General features: G+C 37.2%; 2 protein-coding genes and 1 pseudogene across 3 annotated transcripts; 1 reads left to right on the top strand and 2 right to left on the bottom strand.

The window, feature by feature from the left end:
• Positions 1-4,083: 4,083 nt before the first annotated feature.
• Positions 4,084-14,714, bottom strand: LOC147524723 (large ribosomal subunit protein uL11m pseudogene; annotated as a pseudogene). Its single transcript, XR_015220585.1, has 3 exons — positions 14,438-14,714; positions 5,603-5,651; positions 4,084-4,846 (listed from the first exon to the last, which is right to left on the bottom strand). The product of XR_015220585.1 is annotated as a large ribosomal subunit protein uL11m pseudogene (transcript).
• Positions 14,715-15,819: 1,105 nt separating this feature from the next.
• Positions 15,820-17,838, bottom strand: LOC147524722 (pentatricopeptide repeat-containing protein At1g59720, chloroplastic/mitochondrial-like). The gene has a single exon (XM_086604123.1). The coding sequence runs from the start codon at positions 17,726-17,728 to the stop codon at positions 15,902-15,904; it is 1,827 nt and encodes a 608-aa protein (XP_086460249.1). The 5' UTR covers positions 17,729-17,838; the 3' UTR covers positions 15,820-15,901.
• Positions 17,839-18,860: 1,022 nt separating this feature from the next.
• LOC147524721 (uncharacterized) lies at positions 18,861-20,846 on the top strand. The gene is made up of 3 exons (XM_086563705.1): positions 18,861-19,303; positions 19,403-20,236; positions 20,320-20,846. Exons 1-2 carry the CDS (start codon positions 19,187-19,189, stop codon positions 20,051-20,053), a joined length of 768 nt encoding a protein of 255 aa, XP_086419831.1. The 5' UTR covers positions 18,861-19,186; the 3' UTR covers positions 20,054-20,236; positions 20,320-20,846.
• Positions 20,847-22,337: the final 1,491 nt, after the last annotated feature.

Raw genomic sequence — 22,337 nt, 5'->3', positions numbered from 1 at the left:
ATTAGATAATTCGAGATGGCACAGAGCTAGTGTTAGAGGAGTACACAAAATTATGAGATCACGTCATGATACTGCGAAGATTTAGAATTCAAGTACATATACAGGGGATGTCAAGGTCTTCTCGGGTCCACCGTCTTCGTCGACGGACCCGAGAGGGGGCATCTCTGATCAGCCCTAATTCATGACCATCAAGATGACATGTCTTCGGACCCCGAGATAGTGTAAGGTAGGAGAAAGAGGGAGCACGTGATCCAAATGAATCATGTAAGGGCGGAATCTGGAGGGACGCGGAATCTGGAGGGGCATAGGGACCAGTGTGGTTTCAGTGACCCAAAGGGAGGCATAATAGTGAAGGGGCATACGGGAGTACGATAGCAAAGCCGCGATATATCAAGAGATAGTTGGACAATTAGTGGTCGTGGGACTAGAAAGAAGATGATGGGATAAGGGAACGGTTAGCGGTTAGAGAGAGAGAAGGAGGTGGTTAGAAGAGATATAAGAGAGAGAGAGAGAGGTGGTTAGAGAAGGGGAAAAAGAGGAGAGAGAGAAGGAGAAGAAGGAGAACTACGGCACAGCTTGATCCTCCCTGGAGGAGGTACGTAGGCAACCCAATGGGTTCAGCTAATCCATGAAAACCACGAGTATTTATCGTCATCAAGACGAAATCGAGGAGAGAGACGTGTAAGGTGTGAGGGTAACAACTGGGTTCATACAACTACAAAATTGATGATCAAAGTCACTGGACCTGACCTATTGTCAAAATTGTCAAAATTATAGTAATACGTTCAGGACAACTTTTCCTGTCCCACACATGGTGTTGGGGAAAATGATACCAATCGATTGGACAATCTACTACTTCAATAAAAAATAACCAACAACAACAATCCTAAACTATGGATATAAATATCACTAACAGGTAATAGAAATATAAAGCAAGTAAACCATACCACAACACAAAGATATACCGTGGTTTGGCCAATAATGCCTACTTCCATAAGAGCTAATCCTTTTATAAGTATAGGAAGGAAGACTATAATCACTACAATCAAATCTCTCCAAACTTACTAGATCACTCCTCTCACCTTACAAGTTTTGCTCTTTGCAAGGGTTTTCTCTCAATTTTGGCTGCTCTCAAAATTGGTTTCTCTCTCAGACTTATGTTATTCAAAACCTAACTTTGGTTTTTATAGTATTATGAAATTTTAAAATATTTCGACAAAAATGGATCTCGGTTGGTTCAACTTGGTTGTCCACACTTCTTACAGTTGGTCAGACCAAACCGACTTCGAAACAATATCGAAGTAGGAACTTTAGAAGTGAGACGTACGGTTTTGACGGGCTGTCCATGAGTGAGAAAGTTGGTAAGACCAAGCCGACTATACTTCACAATGTCATCCACTCTCCCAATACAACCTAGCTTCTTGTTTTGCTAATCTTCTTCATGTGAGGAATAACACCAAACACATGGGACAAGTCAAGTTTTCCCATTTCAATGTTTTATGTTCGGCCCAAAATCATATAATGAGGAGTGTTAGCTTTAACAACTACAAAATTGATGATCAAAGTCACTAGAGCTGTTGCCACTGGTAGTTGGACTTCTCCCATTGCCAGGGCTTTGTTGCCGCTTAACCCATAGAGGTTGGAGTTAGTTGTGGCCATCTTTGAATATGAGATATTCAGTTTCTTGAAGGCGTCATAGTACATTACATCAACTAAGCTCCCTGGATCCACCAATATGCGATGCATGTCATAATCTCTAAAAAAAAGTGTAAGGACCATTGCATTCTCATACAGCCTCATGGGCTATGAGGCGAAGGAGAGTCACGAGAGAGGGAGCAAGTGAGGAAGAAATATTCGCTACCGCTCATTTGATTATGAAAAAATTGGTGATGTACATCTCAATCATTCAATTTGTCAAACACATTGAGAATGCTTTCCAACTCTTAAACTTGAATATCTGACAACCTAAGCATTCCCTACTAGTTGTATTATAAGAATTATTATATAGGGTTATTTAACTATAGGTCCTCCCAATAATGAGGTATTTGTGTTGAGTCCAAACTTTATCGTTTATTAGCTTTAGGTCCCTTTTTCCGTTACTTGACCACCGTCATTGACCTGGAGGTATGACTGATGTCATGAACTTATAGATTGTCGTAACTACCCCTCACACCTTACCCCCTCACACCTTTTGCACGTGACCTATAGAAACACAAAAAAATTGAATTCAATTTTAGTTACACGTGTCAAAATCCTAGAGTTCTAATCTAACGGCTTTTGCTGGAAGGAGGAAATACACGGGGAAGTTAAGTTGGTTTGGCAAACTCTCTGCTCTTCTAACTGTGCTAAGAGAACGTGGTTCTGTTTTTTTTTTTAATATAATCTTTCAATTGTAGAGCATTTTAGGTCGAGATTTGAGAAGCATCAATGGCTTCTTCGTCAGGTATCACACTCCTATACCAAAACTACCTCGCCTTAAATTTATGTCTCCTCGATCGTGTTTCGGTTTACTTACGCTATTTCTCATTTGCAAGCAAAAAATCCAAATTTAGTAACTTTATGAAGTTGTTTTTGCTGGAAACTTACGAACAAATCAAGAATAAGATTTTGTCAGTTGAGTTATGGTTTACAGTGAAGTTGCTTATGATCTTTACCAAATTTCACGTTTACCAGAGTTGGGTAAGGAGTTGGACGGATTGCAAAGCAGCAATTCAACCAGCACAAGTGGGACTGATTCTCATAAACTTTCAGGAGGACCATATATATTCAATTGGTAATTTGAGGTGCATCAGTGCATGCGACACCACAGCACAAAATATCCCGATATATCGCGATATATATTCATATATTAGAAAAAAATACATAAATATCACAATATGTTTCAGAATATATTTAACTATGAATATCGATGATATTTCAATGATATTTATGATATATATGATATCTGGGAATATTTAGAGATATTTTGTATAATTAACAATTTTATTTAATATTTATCATTATATTTTAAATAAATATAAATTATATATCATGATATATCAAAAAATATCCACAATATTTATGATATTTGTCGATATTTTAGATATATTCATGATATTTGTATGTGAAACAATGTCAAATATCTCCAAAAAAAGAAAATATATCTACGATACATATCCATAAATCAGAGATCGCTATTTTACCATATCATGATATTTTGTACTATGTGCGACACTATGCAATGTGATCATTGATTGAAGTTACGCCAACTGATTTTTTTTTATGAGAATGCCAACTGCTTCCTAACCTCTTAAGCATCAAATTCTCAACGCCTATTTAAATTATAATTCTGGAAATCTCTTTGAACCCCTTGATAATATTCTAATTCTGCCCGAAGCATGTGTGTTTTAACACCTACGATATGACTTTGGAACCCCAGCCATAATGGGTGACCGCATTCCTGAATCCCGACTTGCTGTAATTTTTGGGGGCATAGAATTCTTCAATAGCATTTCACTTTTCTAATTGCGAAAAGAAAATGGAACAGATTAGAAATTGTCTTACTTAATTTGCGCAACGAGATGATCAAGTAGGTATATCAAAATCAAAGAGAAATCTCACACCCAAATATTTTTTTTTTTTCTCAAATAAACAGTGTCCAATGCATAATGGTGCTTCAATTTCATCAATTGGGGAAGATGATGAGTCAACTAAATTATAAAGTTGTTCCAATTTGATTTATTTTTTCGGACAGCCGGATTAGAAAGCCAAGATTGCAACACGTGCCAAGTAAATTGAATTCAAGATTTTCAATTTTTTAAGTGATCAACTTATCATGTGCAAAAGGTGAGGGGTAGTTATGGAAATCCATAAGTTCACGACATCAGTTAGACCTCCACATATGGTCAATGACGGTCAACGTGGTCAAATAACAGAAAGGGGTACCTAAAGCTAATAAACAATAAAATTTGGACTCAGCGCAAATACCCCTATTATTAGGACCTATAGCTAAATAACCCAATTACATAATATAATCCTAATAGATACCTACTAACCTACATAAGTACAAATACAAAACTTCGTATAACAGAAATGACACATAAATAGCAGGAAAGAATCACTTTCTTCATTGCTTATCCGATTACAATCATTTTCTTTTCCTCATTATTTGTTTGTAAAGAAACTTCGCTTACTCGAAAGCATTCTACAAATTGCATCAATCCAACAACCAACAAGTAACAAGAGTCATTCTTCCTGCTGATACAAAAAGCTAAAAAAGACAAGCTACCACTGAATAAAAGGCAATAACTCCAGAAGCACTAAATCCCCAGATATCAATCCAACTCTTTTTGAACCTTGATTCCCATACTGTTGGCAGTGCCGATAATCGACTTCGAGATTGACGCCAAAGACATGTACTGGCAATAAGGATCAGACTGCTTTACCTTTGCAATCTCATAAACGTGCTTCAACGATATGGTAGATGCAACAACATGACCAGGTCCCCGCTACCAGAATCTATACCTGCAGCCTTCTTGAGGTACCAAGTGACTGAAGGTGACTTAACTGTGAACTCAAATGTGTTGTCCTTGAAAGCCGTGATTTTTACTCCCATTGGAGTATCTGGTTTGTATTTTTGGGTTCGAGCATTGAAATCCTTGCAGAAGGCCATCAGATTAAGTCGATACTGACCTAGAGCTGGTCCAACCGGTGGTGCAGGCCGAGCAGCACCAGCTGGGACAGTGAGTTTAATTGTCGCAGATACAGGTCGGCGAGTGAGGATCTCCTTTAGAGACGCCATAGGTGGCCACTTTGTCAGGTCGGTGAGTTTTAATACACGTAGTATGTATATCCAATTAAAATCAATCTAATCAAAATGTAAAAAAAATCATTAACACGTATACTAAGTTTTGTGTTAAAACTTAAAAGGTAATTAGATATAGCCCCACATTTTGAATAAAATGTTTCAATCTTTTACCACTTCTCAACTCTGTTTAACAAATGGATTAGCATCTGAATTCCATTTTCTTTACCTTCACAACATCCATTGCTTTATAGCATAGACGTGTTTCAGCAGTGGAAATTACATAACAAAAACCTTTTCGTACAAACAATTTGATGAGAGCTCTATGGTCTAAAATTATTCACAACAATGTACAATATTACATTGGCATGCTACCTAAGGAGTCACACTTACCATTAGAGGGAACTACCAAGAAGCAAGGTATACTAGGGTTAGCATTTTCACTTAACGACTAGCTGTTGCCACACAAATTTAAGCCAAGATTCAGGCGCCTCAGTGTCGACTGTTTTTTATTTGGCATATTCATTGGCAGTGTTCACATAGAAGCACATTCATTTATTGGGGCACTTCAAAACTCAGAAACTATAGCTTATACTCAACGATTTACGTGTTACTTCTATTCCAAACTTTTCATTTCTATTTTTACCAATCCTTCTTAGTTCATTTTTTGCCCAACGAATCCTTCGTAATCACGGGTTTCAAATACTAATGTTAAGTACCCAAATTTCTTATTATGAACAGAAAAAACCAAAAATTAAAACACCATTTTCGTAATCATTCACATATCAGAAACATTGGACTGGTAGAAATAATTAGTACCTTCAAAGAAAGGTGGGAATGATTGGCTTCTCAAAATCCCAATAAAAACCTGTTCAAAATCAAAAGCAAATAACAACAAAGAATTAGTCTACAGAAACCAAACGTATAACGAAGTGTTGAAAACAAATGAAGTGATAAATCACCTTATTGGGCTTTTTGAGTGAGAAAGGGTTTAGGGTTTTTATGAGAAAAAGAAAATGGACTCAGACTTGAATTATAATCATTGTCTTGTTCTAATTCCCTCTTTACCCGTACCTTTCCGAAATCATTTAGTTACCTACGAAATATCGGTTTTTTAGTACCAAATATTGGTATTTCAGGTTAGGTACTTTGATCAATCCCAACTTATCAATATTTCGGAAAATATGGGCACTCCGTTAAATTGTTGATCTAGATGTCACAACTATAGCCTATCACTCTTTTACTACAGACCACAAATAAGTTCCAGCCAAGGAAACTTCACATTGCAGCTGCAGCATATCCAAAACTTCCATGTCTTATTAGCCTCAGCAAAAGATAGAGCTTCAGATAGAAACTAAGTTGACAAACTATCCTTAAATAAACTAAAATGGGCGTGAACACTCACTTCAAGCAAACTTTGCTTCTTCTCGAGACTCATAGCATTCCAGTAAGGTAGAACATGATTCATCCTATCTGTAGATGACACAACCTTCTGTGAATTCCTACGGCGCTCTCCCAACCGGTTGTTTCCCCATGATGACTCAGATATCTTGTCATCCACATTTTGCAACGGTGGCAACCAGAACCAAAACCGATAAGAACCGACCCAGAACCAACCATGAACACCCCTAAACGGTCACCTCCCCTTAAACGATACATGATGTGGTGTATTGGCCTAAAAAATTTCCTAGCAGTGGATCCATAAGATCCGAGATATTACTAATACGTTCAACCTAAAAACTCTACCCGCCTACATTTAAGATCTAAGATTTGACACTTTAATCCTATTAAGTCTTAAAAATCTTGACAATCTTGGCTGATGTATTCTTTACTCACGAAAGAAATATATCTTACCTAAAGTTTCAAAAAGTAACAAAACTCTGACTAAGAATTCCGAAACCTTTTGTAACAACATTTCCATCTAACAAATCCCAACGGATCTATTAGTGGAGCTCTATTACCATGTCTGTAACACCCCAAGATCCAACACACATCCCGAGGACATGGAGACGTATCTCGAGGCATCACGTCATTCTAATTTTATAAAATTTTCGACAAATTTTCCTTTGTAATTTCAACATTTCAAAATACCTAAACTTTGTCATAACCCGAAAATCAAAATAATATAATCCTCGTAGATCAACCCTTCCAAGCTATATATCTAACTTAACTTTATACATGACAGTGATAACGTATATATACAAGACTGTTATACTGTTTGAGTGTGAATTGTTATACATATGTACATTAAGTATTACAGCAAAATAAATTGGACTCTCTCATTATGCATAATGAAAACCACCCAAGTCACCATACCATCATCACTAGTAGTAGTGATTGTCTCCTCCATAACGGTTTCATTTGAAAGGTATTAATATAGGGATGAGCAAACAACAATGCCTAGTAGAAAAGTACATAACAAATAAATAGTCTACTTATAGCAAAACCATTTAAAACATATATGCAGGGTTTCTATCATAATAATCAAAATAGCATGACTATATACTAAATCACTAACTAGCATAAATCATATAAGCATGCTTCCTTAATAATCCAAATAGATTTTTCACAATCATCATACATCAATTGTGACCGCTGCATCCTATTAGAATGGTGAGGATACGACTGGTACTACGCCCCAATCCCAGGCGATTTTTCATGGTTCAGTACTTACCAGTGTGAACCTGCACTGTTAAACCCTGATTTTCCGGTGGGGTGTATGATTACCGTTTTTGTGTTCCCCGAACACTAAAACCCATCTTTTCAGGCTTAGGTTTGTCCTTGACCACGATCCCCATACGGGCTATCACCTAACTTACGATGGTCAACCGTTTGACGACTGCAGACTGCTCAAGATTTTGACACATGTCTAGGAGTGGACTAAACTCTCACCCCACGTCTAAAACCTCCTCAAGCTAACATGTAGCCTCACACAAGCTAAAAGCACCATACAACATGGCACGTACAAAGATGGCTATCTAGAAAAGTAAACTGGAATTCCAGGAACACAACCATCAATGTATCTCTTTAGAAATGGCCAACCACCTCTAAAGGTGAACAAGGTAATTGTAAATCCTAGAAAAAACCTGCCGTCTCCGGAAATTGACAACAATTCTTCTTTGTAGGAATTCAAGAGTTTTTTTCTAAATTTCCTCATGATATGTATAATCTAATATATAATTATTGCCGGTCTTTTCAAACTAATATAAATATATATAGTTTTTTTTTGAAAATGTTGATCGTGTATGTGTGAGTTCCCGAATTTCCAACTAATCAAAACCACAACAACCTATGATTCCCAATAGGGCCCAATCATAGTAAATAACATGAAACAAATCCAAATGATATCATCGTGAAAGCACCAGGGATTTCAAACCAAATCAATTGAACAATCCAGTAACCTCAGACATAGCTTACACACAACCAGGTATCCCATACATGCATTTCAAAAATCCATCTCCCTTTTTTCTTACTGAAAACGAGAGACGAGAACCCCTTTTCAAGACGAGTTTTTTTTTTTCTTTTAGGAAAGGAAAAATAATCCTAATAACCCGAATTTCACAAAACTCCTTTTTACGTAAAAACTATTCATCTATATAGTTTATATTAATTTAAAAATAAAATGAGAAACATGAGTATCACGTATACATGCATAGTTCGATAATCAAACTATCTTTTATCAATTTAAACAAACAAATCATGCATGAAAATAAGTATGCTATATATTGGTATGTAAGCTCCTACCTTAGCACGCTCCGTTTCCTTAATCCCAAACAAGCAATTAAAACCGTATCCAACTCCTATAAAAATCAAATAGCATAACCGTAAATCTATTAGAACCCGCAAAAAACTAACTAATATTTTCTTTCAACTTAAGTCGAAAGAAATAATTAATCGTTGATTATATTAACTACTAATGTAATTAATTAACGTACTACCCTTCTAGTTACTAAAAGTTTTGTTCTAGACTGCTATAGGCCACCCACAAGCCGCTACAGGACACTGACAGGTCATCTGATAGGCCGCTGCAAGCCATTTTCAGTTCTGACATATTTTTCAATAGCTTAAACAATCAAATGCTAATTCAATCAATCAACACCACATGGTTCTCTTCGACATCTTTCAACAATAATTTACAGATTTTTGGTCCTTGTTTCAAATCAAGTGATAAAGAACTTTTTGTGCGACAAGGATTTAATGCACTATAACAATCTAAAATTCAGCAAATGTTCAGCACAAGTTCTTTTTCTTCCTTAACAAATTAGAATAGTTAAGCTTCTTACCAAGTTAGCAAGGTAAATTCCACAATTGTGATTACGCCTTCTCCACTAAATTCCTCAAACCACTATATCTTAATGCCCACTGTCACAATCAATTACCCAATTCAATTCTTTAAAATATATCATAATACAACAAAATCTAACACTAAATCAATCTAATCTAAACTAACTAATTGAGAGAGAATTATTCTTACCTTTCGACTAACTTGACGAAAAGACCAAACTCAAATTTCGCTCGAGTCGAAACGATAAAACTCAATCTGTCACGCTATCCAAACGTACCACTCAATCCCAGTAGCTTATATAGGTTGTTGAATTAAAAGGTGAACTAAGGAAGAAACAAATAAATTTGAGTGCTTACACTAGTACTAGTGCTACTGACAAAAGAAGATAAGGATGGTTCATATCTTGTCATTTAGTCTTGATAAGTATGGGGTAAACAAAAAGAATTATGCAAGGCTTAACAATAGCCCAAGGCCGAAGCCCACACATGCCTTAAAATCTAACTTCCTTAACTAAGCTTACACATGACTTATGGTCATAACTAAACTTCTACCCACTAACTAATTTTGACTAACGTCATAATTATTTTTCTGCCCATCAAGCTTAATTTAACTTCCTACATCCTATCCCACAGCATGCCATAATGATAACACGCTCATGCATGTAAGTCTGATTCTTTTTCCCCTGTTACTTCTTTATATTGTGATTTTGCCACAAGACTTTAATAAGTGGAACGATGTTTGTCCTCAATTTCTTTTCTCTGTTATCTAAGATTTGGATAGGCCCTTCCGATGATGAAATGTCATCTTCTAACTTAAGCCAAAATAACTTAATAAGAACTCGTGTTTCAGTTATTAAAATACGCGTAACTCGTTTACAGAGATTTATATGGTTTCAGGTAATCTTTTCTATCGGCGACACTAACGTAAGGATACTTGGTACTAACAACAGTATTTAAGGTACTTAACAATAAAAACATATAACAAAAATTCACATTAAACTCGTTCTACTTAATTTCCCAGACAAGTATATAGTTTCAGTCCATTGAGTTGAAGTCCACAAGTACTTGTCTTCAGTGTCATCGGCTATCACATGGATCCCATGTACTATCGCCACTTTTTGATTTCTCTTCATATACTCTCTTCTCATTTTCTTAGAAAGCCTTTTGACATATATTTGCTAACCCAGAATGGCCCACAGTAAGATAACTCAGTAATTGTTTCATAGCTCAACCATCACTAAAAATGTATGCATATCACCAACTAATAAGCGATACCCAACTCCAAAACAACAAACAGATTCTAATATCTTCTAATCCACTTTCTTGACATATCTTTATTAAAAATGAATCCCCATCATTCCATAGCTCTATCACAATAAAATTCAGTTTATTCAAGTAACATAGACTCCTTGAAATGAGTTTATGTATAAAAACCAACAACGACAACATGGTTTTCTTTAATCTTTTATTCAATTATTTATTGATTGTACCACAAACCAAATAGTTTTCTACATGTCCAGAACCATATACAACAGCAGCACAAGTTAGGCTTATGACTTTATATACAGTCTAACTCTCTCTTCCAGTATCAAAAGTCTAGGTAGTTTCCAACTCCACTAAATCCCAATGTTCAAACGAACTATGTCAGACAAGCATTTAGTGAACTGAAACAATGAAATTTCAGCACACATGTTCCTCAAATACTCCATAAAGTACATGAATTTCTCACTAAATTAATATATAGAGGACACCCATACAATTGTTACAGATAAAGATCAAGGGAAGTTCAACTATAGTGAATATAGCTCGTCTGAACTAGAGGGTATACAATCACATCTCACCTAACAGAGTGCCAGAGACACCATCTAAGGGGATGACTCTTGACTTAGAGTGTGACATTGAAGCTTTACTGTTACATAAGGAGGAAATGCATAATGAAGAAGCATAAACCAACCTGAAAACTCTCACAGCTCCACTACCTGAGATGACCTCATGACAAAGAAGACAGTAGCAAGAAGGAGCAATGTATCTCAACACTAACGAAGGAGATTCCAGTATGGCAACAACAACAAACTAACACACCCTCACAAGACTTGGCTCAGGTCTTGGAAAAAGATTTAAACAAAGTGATTTCATTCTTTCCAATAGTTAATGTTTGCAATGAAATGCCTTATAGGAACATTAGAAATATAGCTACCTAAAAGCCAAAGACAGGCTGCGTACACTAACTCAAGATTATTCTCCTGATATTTTGATATGATCAGAACCTAAAATAATTGTAGTCAATTCACTTGTGGCTCTCTCACTCACTTGGCCTTGCAAGAAAAATTATATCTAGTCCTACTAATGGCAATTAGCTAATATCTGGATATTTTTGAGGAATAATATTGCTCAGCCAACTGTCATTGGTCAGTTGCAGCAACAAACTGCAATTGAAACCCAAGATATCATCCTCACTTTTGTCTGCTCTTAATGTCTAAAGAAGACAATTCTAGTCCGAAACCAAAGCACTAAAGCAAGATGTACCTGTCCTTGACAAGCTAAAAAGAGTGGTGATAGCATCTGAATAGACCAGACATAGACATCTAACCTTCACAAATTATGTACCTTTGTTCAGCAACACAAACAAAGATCTTCTAAGAAGCTCAGCAAAGTTACTTGACATATCTACAAGAATTTAAAAGCTAAGTGGGTGTTTGGTTCTCATTTTTTCAAAAAAGTATTTTTTCTTAAAAAACACTTTTATGAAAAAGTATTTATTCTAAAAACAGTTTTTCAATAAACATGTTTGGTTGTGACTTTTCTTAAAAGCTATTTTATCAAATCAGATTTCACACTATGTTTCTCGATATATTTTGGCATATCGTGGCATAAATCACTAAAGTCTAAAACATCCGGGGAGTTCATTTGCCTTTAGCTCCAAAAGTGTTTCCTTCAAAGAAAAATAGTTTTTTAACTTAAAAAACAAGTTTTACCTAATTATCATAAAACAAGTTTTTGGGACCAAAAAGTGTTTTTTGGATGAAAAACTATTTTTTTTTTTAATAGAAACCAAACACATTTATTTTTTCAAAAAATATTTTTTCACTAATAAACACTTTTTAGCAATAAATAAATAGGATCCAAACACCCCCTAAGGTTTCTTTTCCGATGCTAAGTTTTTGATACAAGGTGTAGAATTTGTGCTTCTTCTCGCAAAATAGAATGGTTATTAGAGTTATTCACCAATCAGCAAGTGAATTCAATAATTGCTATTATTCCTTCTTCTCGACTGAATTTTCTCAAGGCATCATTTCTTCCAATACCAACTGTTAGTCTTTCAAAATACATAACAATCCAACAAAATCTAGCACCATGTTAACTGGTTTAGGCTAATTATCTAAGAGAAACAGTTACTCTCACCTCACCTTCCGAACAAATAGATTCAAAGACGAGACTCAATCTCGCTTTGTCGCAAGAAATAAGAGAAAACTCGAACGACAACACCTAGGACCTATCTCGAGACATCACACTTTAATTCTAATGTCTACGAGAGCATGGGTTATAAACTTATAACGTGAAGTAATAAGAACTTGAAGAAATTGATTTCTCTCAACTGAACCTTAACTATGGGCGTACAAAACAAAAATGTATGTTAAAGAGCTAACTAATCACTATTTAAACCTTTCTATATTCTTTAGTTATCTAGTCACACTCATTCGTCTTTAAAAAATCAGGTACCTAAAATGACACTCACGAAGTCAGTACCTACAACTACCAAAACCAAGCAAGTGCTTGATCACATGCTCTCGTATGTAAGGAGTTAAGCTCGTGCACGTTATACGTTAAATACGAAAACAAACACTTAAGACTCTTGTGATCATAAAATACATCAAACTTCTCACCGTACACCTAGTGTCTCCAAATCTTTAATGCATTAATAATTGTGGCTAACTCCAGGTCATGAGTAAGATATTTCTTCTCCTAAACATTCAGCTCTTGGAGACTAAGACTAGTTAACAATCTGTATCTGTCATACTTGAAATCAGACTCAACCTTCATAAATCGAGACATCGTATTCCTAATCCCCATAAACATAAACTCAGACTCTCCTGGTACACTGAATGTCACGGTTTTCACAAAACAATCTACATGGGCATGATATTTGAAGAACCAATCCATCCCAACTACGATATCGAAGTCTTTTAAATCCATAACCGTTAGATCAACAGTCATTTCACAATCATTTATCTTTATTACTCAATATAAAGGTTCCTGATTCACTTCAACTCAATGTTATAAAGAAACATGTCAAACACTATTCAATGGAGACTTCAATGTCTCAACTCATCAAACCAAAAATTGGGTTGAAACAATATAAGAAACCAAGTATAGAGTGGGTGTTACTCTACAAAAGAAGAACTAAAGTAAAGATAACTATTACCTAGTAAGAATTTGATGGTAGATTCTCCAAGTGTACGTGCTCCTAAAATTCCTACCCAATCAATACTTCAAAAACGATATCGTCGTCGTTCTATTATCCTCCTCTATAAGGATTTTTTAGTAACACCCTCTAATTGGTTTTAATCTATATACGTATTACTAGGTATTATAGTTATGGAACCAACAAGTAATACGTTATCCTAGGCAAACTTGCCTTGATACATAAACATGAATATTAAACAAATTAGTACGCATTATCATCAACACGAAACCAACAACTACATTAACTTGAATCACATGCAGGCATAAAATTATAATACAAATAAAAAGCTTAGCACTAATTAAACTAACTTACATCGACACGTGTATTAACTTCTGACAGACAAGTCTAGCTAAATATCCAAGTCCTAAAGCCTAAACTATACAATTTTAAGATATAAATGTGAGTCAGTTACTATACAAGTACAGAATCAAAATGTATCACCGACTCCCTGGGTCACAAACAACAAACAGGGTCCTACTTTGAAGTATACATGGGCTTCCAAAGAGGACTTGTTCATTTCTAAGTTCTGACTTTGTATCAGTAGAAATCAGTTATTACAGTTAAAATGTTCTAAAATACTAACTGCTTTCAGTTAATGATTCTAAAAAAATAAGTAACAGTGAAATTAACGCATCAAGTCTAAGTAACAGTGTAATTAACGCATCAAGTCTCTACTCTCTAGTATATATAGAGACCATTGTAGTGATTCGAGGTTAAGTCAATATATTGGTTTCACTCCGAATTCCTTGTGCATCCAATGGCTTTGCTAACTAATCAAAGAATTAATATCAAAATACATCGTAAGTAAAGTACATGTTAATTGGATGACCGAGCTAAATGTAGAAATCCGGAGAACTGATAGGAAAAATAAAAAGAACAATTGACGCAAGAGAGTAAACTATTACCTGAACCAAGCTGTTGATTGCGACATAAATAGCTTTAAAAGAGGCGAATCCCTCAAACTTTAAACTTTAAACGGTTCACCTGCATCAAATTGTTACAAGTATTTTCAAAATTCTGAAGAGAAAATACATGATAATGATGAACTTACCAGACGACCCAATATATGTCTGTGAAACCCATTTTTTTGCAACGGTTATGTCTGGTTTATAGGTTTCTTCTTCTTTGCTTTTTGGTTCTCTCAATTTTTCGGTTTTGTTTCTGTGTCAAGAATTCCCTCTCTCTCTCTCACACACACACTCACTATCTACTCAGTTGGCCGAGGGCTATTACAACTGTTGTATTTTGGCCCATTTGGAGTAGGTCGTCACTCGTTTTATAAGCCCATATGTAATATACTATTATACTATAGCATAGTGTACTATAGCAGTGGGGGATAAGCGGAGAGAGAGTGGAGAGGGAGAGATTGAGAGGGCCCAGAGAGGAGAGGAGAGTGAGAGGGACGAAAAGGAGAGATGAGGAATGAGGACAGACATAAACCAACCAAATGACTTTTTGTCCACATAGCCACTCTCGGCCGAGAACGTTCGCTCCGCTCACTTGATAATTTATTACTAGTATATTGTGTGGCAGTGGGGAGTGAGCGGAGCTGCGGGGGGAAAGAGAGTTGGGTGATGAGGAGAGAGAGAGAGATGGGTGAAGGAGAAAGAGTATTGGGGGCGAAGAAAAAATGAGAGAAAGTGAGGACAGAAAGAAACCAACCAAGTTGGTTTTTGTCCACATAGCCCCCTTTCTGTCCAAGATCGTTCGCTCCGCTCACTTGATAATTTATATGTATTTTATACTTCATACCCAACTATAATTTATAATTTATACTAATTTTAATGTTTTATATACATTTTGTTTTCAAGTTTGAACTTGAGTTTGAATTCAAACGAGCATAACTGAGTTCGAGCTCCAGCTCCAAGTGCAAAATGAGTCTAGCCGAGTCAAGTTACACTTCTGAAGAAAGGAGGGGGCGGAGTGAAATGAGTAAGAGGCTGTTAAAGCCGAAAGTATGATCTCATTCCTTTTGTATATAAATATAACAACACTGAGAGACTGAGTCTTGATGGGGAGTGCCGAGTGCATATCATTAGGGACTCGTTCCCTGTTGCAAAAATGGACGACAAAGATTCTATAAGCAGATTGCTAGGGTTGGACTAAAATGCCGAGTGCATATCATTATGACATCTTTTACACAGATGTTGGACTAAAATGTGAACAACCCAAAGAAAGCAAACCTCCTGCGAGTAACGTTAACATTTTCAATCATGTTTGCTAGGGTACGGTCTTAATGTCTTAATGTACTTCGATCAGTTCAATGTTTAGCTTTTGCAATTCCAGCTTAATGCAACTCAATTCTCACTTCTCTATCCATATTCTCAACGACTATTAATACAAATGTACAAACAAGAAGAAATATAACATCACCAACAATCCACGCAAGAACACGTTCCGTCTTTAAAATGATGGAACCGAGCCCGATCTCGCACCATAATCTCCACACCAAAGACACTAGAGATTAATTTGGTTACAGTATGACAATCATTGCAGACCCGCAGATTTTTGAAAATGCGAATAGGCATGCCTTGTCTGGCATTAAGGAGCCCAAATGAAATGGCAAGTCTCTCACTGTGCAGGGAGAGTGACTGCTGCTTTTCATCACCATGTTCATCAACCATAGGCGCTTGTGACAAGTCAGGTACATACCCTGCTGATTCTAGTCTATCCTCGATATCACGTAACGAGCGATATATCTCTTTGCTGCAGGGATGTGAAGTGTCCCCTGCAAGAAATTGGTGAACCTCGCCATCAACCTCTATCAAACTGCAACCAGGCTCTTTAGTGATGCCCTTCTCGCTCATTAGCCTTCGTACCAGTCCAACATCATTCCAACGGTTAGCTGATGCATACACTCTGGACAAGAGCACATAAACACCACTACTTGCACCTCCTTCTGTATAAAGAATCCGTTTAGCGACCTCTTCACTGAGCTCAATATTAACATTTTGCTTGCAACAAGCATCCAAAAGACTCCTCCAAATCACCACATCAGGTTTCACAGACATGAGGGAAACGTGATCTAATGCTTCATTGATAAGTCCAGCACGAGCAAAAAGATCAACAATGCACCCATAGTGCTCCACTTGGGGTTCAATCTGGTACTCTTTAACCATTAAGTCAAAATACCAACGACCCTCACTCACTAGACCTCCGTGTTTACACGCACTTAAAACACCCACAAATGTAATTGAGTTAGGCATCAAACCATCAATATTTGACATAGAGGCAAAGGTGTCTAACGCTTCCTTGACCTGGCCATGCATTCCGAAACCCAATATCATCAAATTCCAAGAAGTTACATCTCGTTTACTCATCCTCCTAAAAACTTGATGAGCCAAGTCCAGAGACCCACATTTGCAGTACATATCCAACACTGAATTGTTCACTAACACATCATTCTTCACACTCAGCTCACACTTTCTCAACACATACACATGAGCCCACATTCCTAAATAAAGCGACACCAAACCAGTACAAGCACATATAACACTCTGCATGGTAAACCCATCAGGTTCAAACAATTTCTGCACTTGAATAAACAATCTCAAAGCAGTAACAAACTCACCAAACTGAACATACCCATCAATCATAACATTCCAAGAAACCAAACTTGTATCAGACATCTTCTCAAACACTTTTCTCCCAAGGTCCAAATGCCCACACGAAACGTAAAAATGTACAAGACTATTATTAACATAAGTATCTTTCTCAAACCCAAGTTTCAGAACATGGCAATGCATCTGTTTCCCTTCAAACAAAGCAAACAAGAATGCACAAGCCTTAAGTACAAAAGGGTAAGTATGTTTATCCGGGACAACACGCCCCTCTTCCAACATTGCCCGATAAATCAAAATAGCTTCTTCTTTCCCATTAACACTCCAAGCGTAAGCGCGAATAAGTGTATTCCAAATGAAGGAATTGGGGTTATGAATATGGTGAAGAATGCGAGAAGCATAATTAATATCAAAAGTGGTGGATAAGTGGACAATTCTACTGAATATAAAGAGGGTATCTCGGTCGTTAAGTGAAGTAGTTGTACGGAGAGTTTTCGCGTGGATTTGTTTGAGTTGAGACATTGTTTTACAGTTTTTTATCAGGGAAAGAAGGTGGTGGTGATGGATATTGCTGTTGTTGGTGGTGGTGAGGATATGAGGTGATGGTGGGGTTGTTGGTGTAATGGACAGCACCATTTTTATCTATTAACAAAAGTTCGTTCAACTGGAAAAACGGTTAAAGAACTGATTACAACGGTAACTCATCATAAAAGGTAAAAAGGACATGTGCGTTAGCTGCCTTGGTGATATTTAGTTATTTACTCATTTGTCTAGCTTCTCATAGCATTTGCAATGCAGGTGATAGTTTTCCCCCCTCTATCACCGCCACCTTATCACTTTTCACCCTCTTTTTCACCAACCCGGTGAAAAACAAAGTGAAGTTGTGCAATGCAAAGGTGATAAAAAATATTTCGGACGGGATGTTAGATTCCGTCTGGAGGTTTTTGATACGAGACGGAATGTAACATCCCGTCTGATGGCTCAATGTGAACAGGCTCCATTTTCACTTCCTTTCCAGCCAAAATTCCGATTTTGTAGCCTCCATTAACAACCTTTTGACACAAATTTCCATTCATAATGACTTCTCCACCCCCCAACCCATCCCCACCAACCTCACCACATGAAGAGCATTCCCGATGGTTTGGAAATGTTAAAATTTCCAAAAAAAAGGGGCAAAAAGGATCGTCGTCGAGAACGCGTAATGTGAGCGAGGAGGACGAAATTGAACTTGGGTTCAATTTTCCACCGCGTTAATGAAATCGAGGAACACCCACCATTAAGCGTCAACATCGGTCCGACACGCGTAAATCGAGTGGCGGAGTCTCAAAGTAAGTTTTGATTTTTTTATGTTAATTATTATTATTTATGTTAGTTTATATCAAGTTTGTTGTTGTGTAATTAGTTTGAATTTGTCGCATTGTTTTAAAAAAAAAAAAATAGTTGTAATTATATCAGATTATGTGTTTGTTGAATGTAGGAAGTACACTTATGGAAAGTGCGTTGTACACTTTCAAATGTTGTGTCGTGGTGGCGTTGTATGAAATCAAAAACGGATCCTAATTTTGTCACGGTTACCGATATTATATCCGCCACACCATTTGAGAGTTTTTTGAATTCTAATTTGGGACAAAATGATCAGGCGTTGTTGTTTGGGATAGTTGAGCGGTGGTGGCAAACTACCCACACATTCCATTTCCCATGGGGTGAGCTTGGGATTACCCCTCTTGATTTCACAATGCTCACGGGTATCCTAATTGGTTATGGAGATGCCGTTCCTTTTGATGAAACTTTAGAGGTTTTTACTACGGCGATGAGTTTCTTTGAAGGTTTTGATTTGGTTGAAGATGATGAGCAAGACGAGTTTTTGAGATTATCGGCTGAGCAGTTTAAAGGAGGAGCTATAAATATGAGTTGGTTTACTTCGAGATATTTGAATAGACTCAAGAAGAAGCCAAAAGACTATCATATTGGTGAGGAGTCGATCCACGAGTATGTACGTGCCTTCCTCTTCTACTTTGTTGGTGCGGTATTATTTGGATATGCTGATAGTTATTTACGTATCGGGTGGATGGCGCTGTCTCAGACGTAGAGAGGATGTGGGATTATGACTGGGGTCAATCCATCTTGGCATACCTTTATCGCTGGCTAGACCTCGCAGTTGAGACGAAAGCCGCTAAAGGCAATTTATGCGGCTTTGTTTGCATTATACCGGTAAGTCTTATTTATTAAGTTATTGTTTCATTTTATTTATTTATCTAATTATTAATGTTGACATGTTTATATATATTGTATTTTATCTATTGATGACAGTATTGGTGGTACAAACATTTTCGTGTGATGCATCTTGTGTTGAAGAGGTTGGAAGAGGATGAGACTCATGACCTGATTCCACGTATTCAAGCATGGGGGCTTCATCATAGGCAGAGGGGGTATGGGGACCTATCGCATAATATTCATAACACTCGTCAGCAGATTGAGCTTTTAGGAGCTAGTCGAATTGAATGGCAACCCTGGGCCGAGTCCTTCATCTTTCAGACCCCTTGTGCGGATATTCCAGATGTTCTAGAGAACACTGAGTACCGTAGACTATCATATATGTGTCATAGAGCAAGGTTTCTTTCTCAGCAGCGAATGATACTTATAGGGCCAGTCACTGCATGGTACCTTGGGGACAGATGTTGGCGGCAAGTATCTGGAGAGATTGTTATACCTTACCCGCCACCTATAGATATGACAGCCTCTGATATTCTTCCTGCTGTTCTTTCACACTATAGAGCAAACCCAAATGAGTGGCCAGACGAATCAGCTTTCAGTTTTACGGGCGACTATGACTTATATTGGAAGAGGGTTGGTCGAGGTATCTTGCTAGGTGCATTATACCGGGGCACCAATTTTGAAGGGGTTACTTCTGGAGCATTGAGGCTCGACATTCATTTCCCAGGAGGAGTGGAGTTGCCATAGTCACAGCCCAGGGTGTTTCATGATATTCAGATGCCGCAAAGAACTCCACAGACATTTGATGATGATGACCTTTGGCATTGGAGCATGATTACTTCTCAGGGGCAAGATATGAGAATACCTATTCCACCAGTAGATGCCGCAGTGGTAGCAGATTTGTCAGTACAGTTCGAGCAGTTAGCCGAGGTTAGTATGATTTGAATTTATTCATGATTTGTTATTATTAGTATTCACTATAACCCCTAACATGCATTTGTTTTGTTAAACAGGATGAAGTAAGGTCGGAGCTCCTTAACTACAGCTCTCTCAGTTATGCCATGCATGAGTCCTTCATGGAGTCCTCTCGTCGCAGTTTTGAGTACTTACAAGAAGAACGTAATCGAACTTTGCGCCTTCGCAGACGTGTGCAAGAGTTGGAGAATGCCGGAAGTGGAGTACCTCAAGCTCAAGCTCAACCGCAGAGGCGACAAACGACGTAGGGGAGAGCTCTTCGACCGAAACCTTCTCGTAGGGGAGGAGGTCTCGATAGATATTTTTTGTAGTTTGTAATAACCGTAAGCCATTACTTGTCATATGGCGTTTGGGATTGTTGTTTGTAATGAATTTTTGATTAGCGTGTTTTCTTTGATGAGTTTTGGATATGAATATGTCATTAAACAAAGGAGGTTATGTCCAATTTTTTTTAGAAATTATAAGTTAGTTTTTTTACCGAGTTTCTATGTTAGACGTGGGTGTTGTTCATGATTGTTGTTTGTCTTATTTATTATTTTCAAAGTATATTAGCAGGTTTTGGATATGAATATGTCAATAAAACAAATGAGGTTATGGCAAAAAAAAATTAAAAATTTATAAGTTCGTATGTTTCCAAAAATGGAACATTCGTTTCGCTCGTTTCACATTCGTTTCACTCATTTCCTGTCTTTGTTGAAACAGAAAATTTTGAGTTTGGAATATCACTCATTTTTGCAGGTGGTTTGGTTCTGACAGGAATAGTGTATGGGGATACCGAGACGGAATGTAACATCCCGTCTGGTTTTTTTAGACCGAGACGGAATGTAACATCCCGTCTGGTTTTTAAGTCCCTCTCCCTACACCTTTTACTATTCCAACCAATGGAATTATGGATGGGGATGGTGGCCCATTTGGAATTATTGAGGGTACATTTGGATAGACATTTGGATACAATGTGTTGTCACTTGGAGAGTGAACAAAAATCTAATAAAATGTGTTGTCAATTGGTAAGTGGACCAAAATCGAAGTATCACATGTGACCTTATCATATGTGACCTTACCTTTAATATTTCGTTTTACTCTTCTTTCTTTTAGATCAAACAAACAACACAGCCATCTGCTTCCCCACAACCAAGCTAAAAATAGGAAAAATGTCTAGAGAAGAAAGAATTGCATATAACCAAAGGTTATGGGGAGGATCTAGTAGTAATAGTTAAATCTTACGGTTTCACCGGTAGATGTTACGGTACTTCACAAGATGACTGACTACATGGAAAAGAGTAAAGAGATGAGCATAATGATATGATGAGGCGAAGGAGGAGGAGGAGGTTGCAGTTATTATCCACTGCTGGGGCATTATTGACTCAAGCAGCCATTAAAATTGAAGATGTGGATACAGACAAACACGGTGGATCTGTGAAGGGCAGAGAGTACACGTTTAGAGATGGTGGTGATTTCAGTAAACAAAAGATAATGAGGGATTACTTCACAACACCTTGTAGGTGGCCTCCTCATAAGTTTAGACAAAGGTACAGGATGACAAGAGAGCTTTTTATGTATATGTTGCATACTGTTGCATCATTCGATGATTACTTTAAAGACAAGGTGGATGGATTGGGTCGGCAAGCAATTTCTGGGTTACAAAAGGGACTAGCTGCAGTTGCACAATTAGCAACTGGTTGTTCTTCTGATTCAACGGATGAGTATTTACAAATTGGAGATTCCACAACAAATGTATCTATGAAGCGTTGGTGCAAAGCAATTATCACGGCGTTTGAGGAAGAGTACTTGAGACGACCAACTGAGGCAGACACTGCTAGGATATTAGCTGAAAATGCGGCAAGGGGTTTTCCAGGAATGCTTGGATCAATCGACTGTATGCACTGGGTGTGGAAGAATTGTCCAAGTGGATGGGCTGGAACACATGTAAGGTACAAGAAGGAACCAACTTTAATACTTGAAGCCGTTGCAGACAAACATTGTTGGATCTAGCATTGCTTCTTCGGCCTACCAGGTTCGCATAATGACATTAACGTGCTTCATCGTTCTCATGTTT

Source organism: Coptis chinensis, chromosome 1, assembly GCF_015680905.1.
Source record: "Coptis chinensis isolate HL-2020 chromosome 1, ASM1568090v1, whole genome shotgun sequence".
NCBI classification, from domain to species: domain Eukaryota; kingdom Viridiplantae; phylum Streptophyta; class Magnoliopsida; order Ranunculales; family Ranunculaceae; genus Coptis; species Coptis chinensis.
The sequence above is the reverse complement of the archived record's forward strand: the minus strand, read 5'-3'. Positions and strand labels throughout refer to the sequence as shown.

Bases quoted from the DNA above. Each gene is read 5' to 3' on its own strand.
- LOC147524721 (XM_086563705.1), top strand. From the start codon at position 19,187: ATGTGGGATTATGACTGGGGTCAATCCATCTTGGCATACCTTTATCGC. The intron at 19,304-19,402 runs GTAAGTCTTATT...TATTGATGACAG, and splicing joins GCTTTGTTTGCATTATACCG to TATTGGTGGTACAAACATTT.
- LOC147524722 (XM_086604123.1), bottom strand. From the start codon at position 17,728: ATGGTGCTGTCCATTACACCAACAACCCCACCATCACCTCATATCCTC.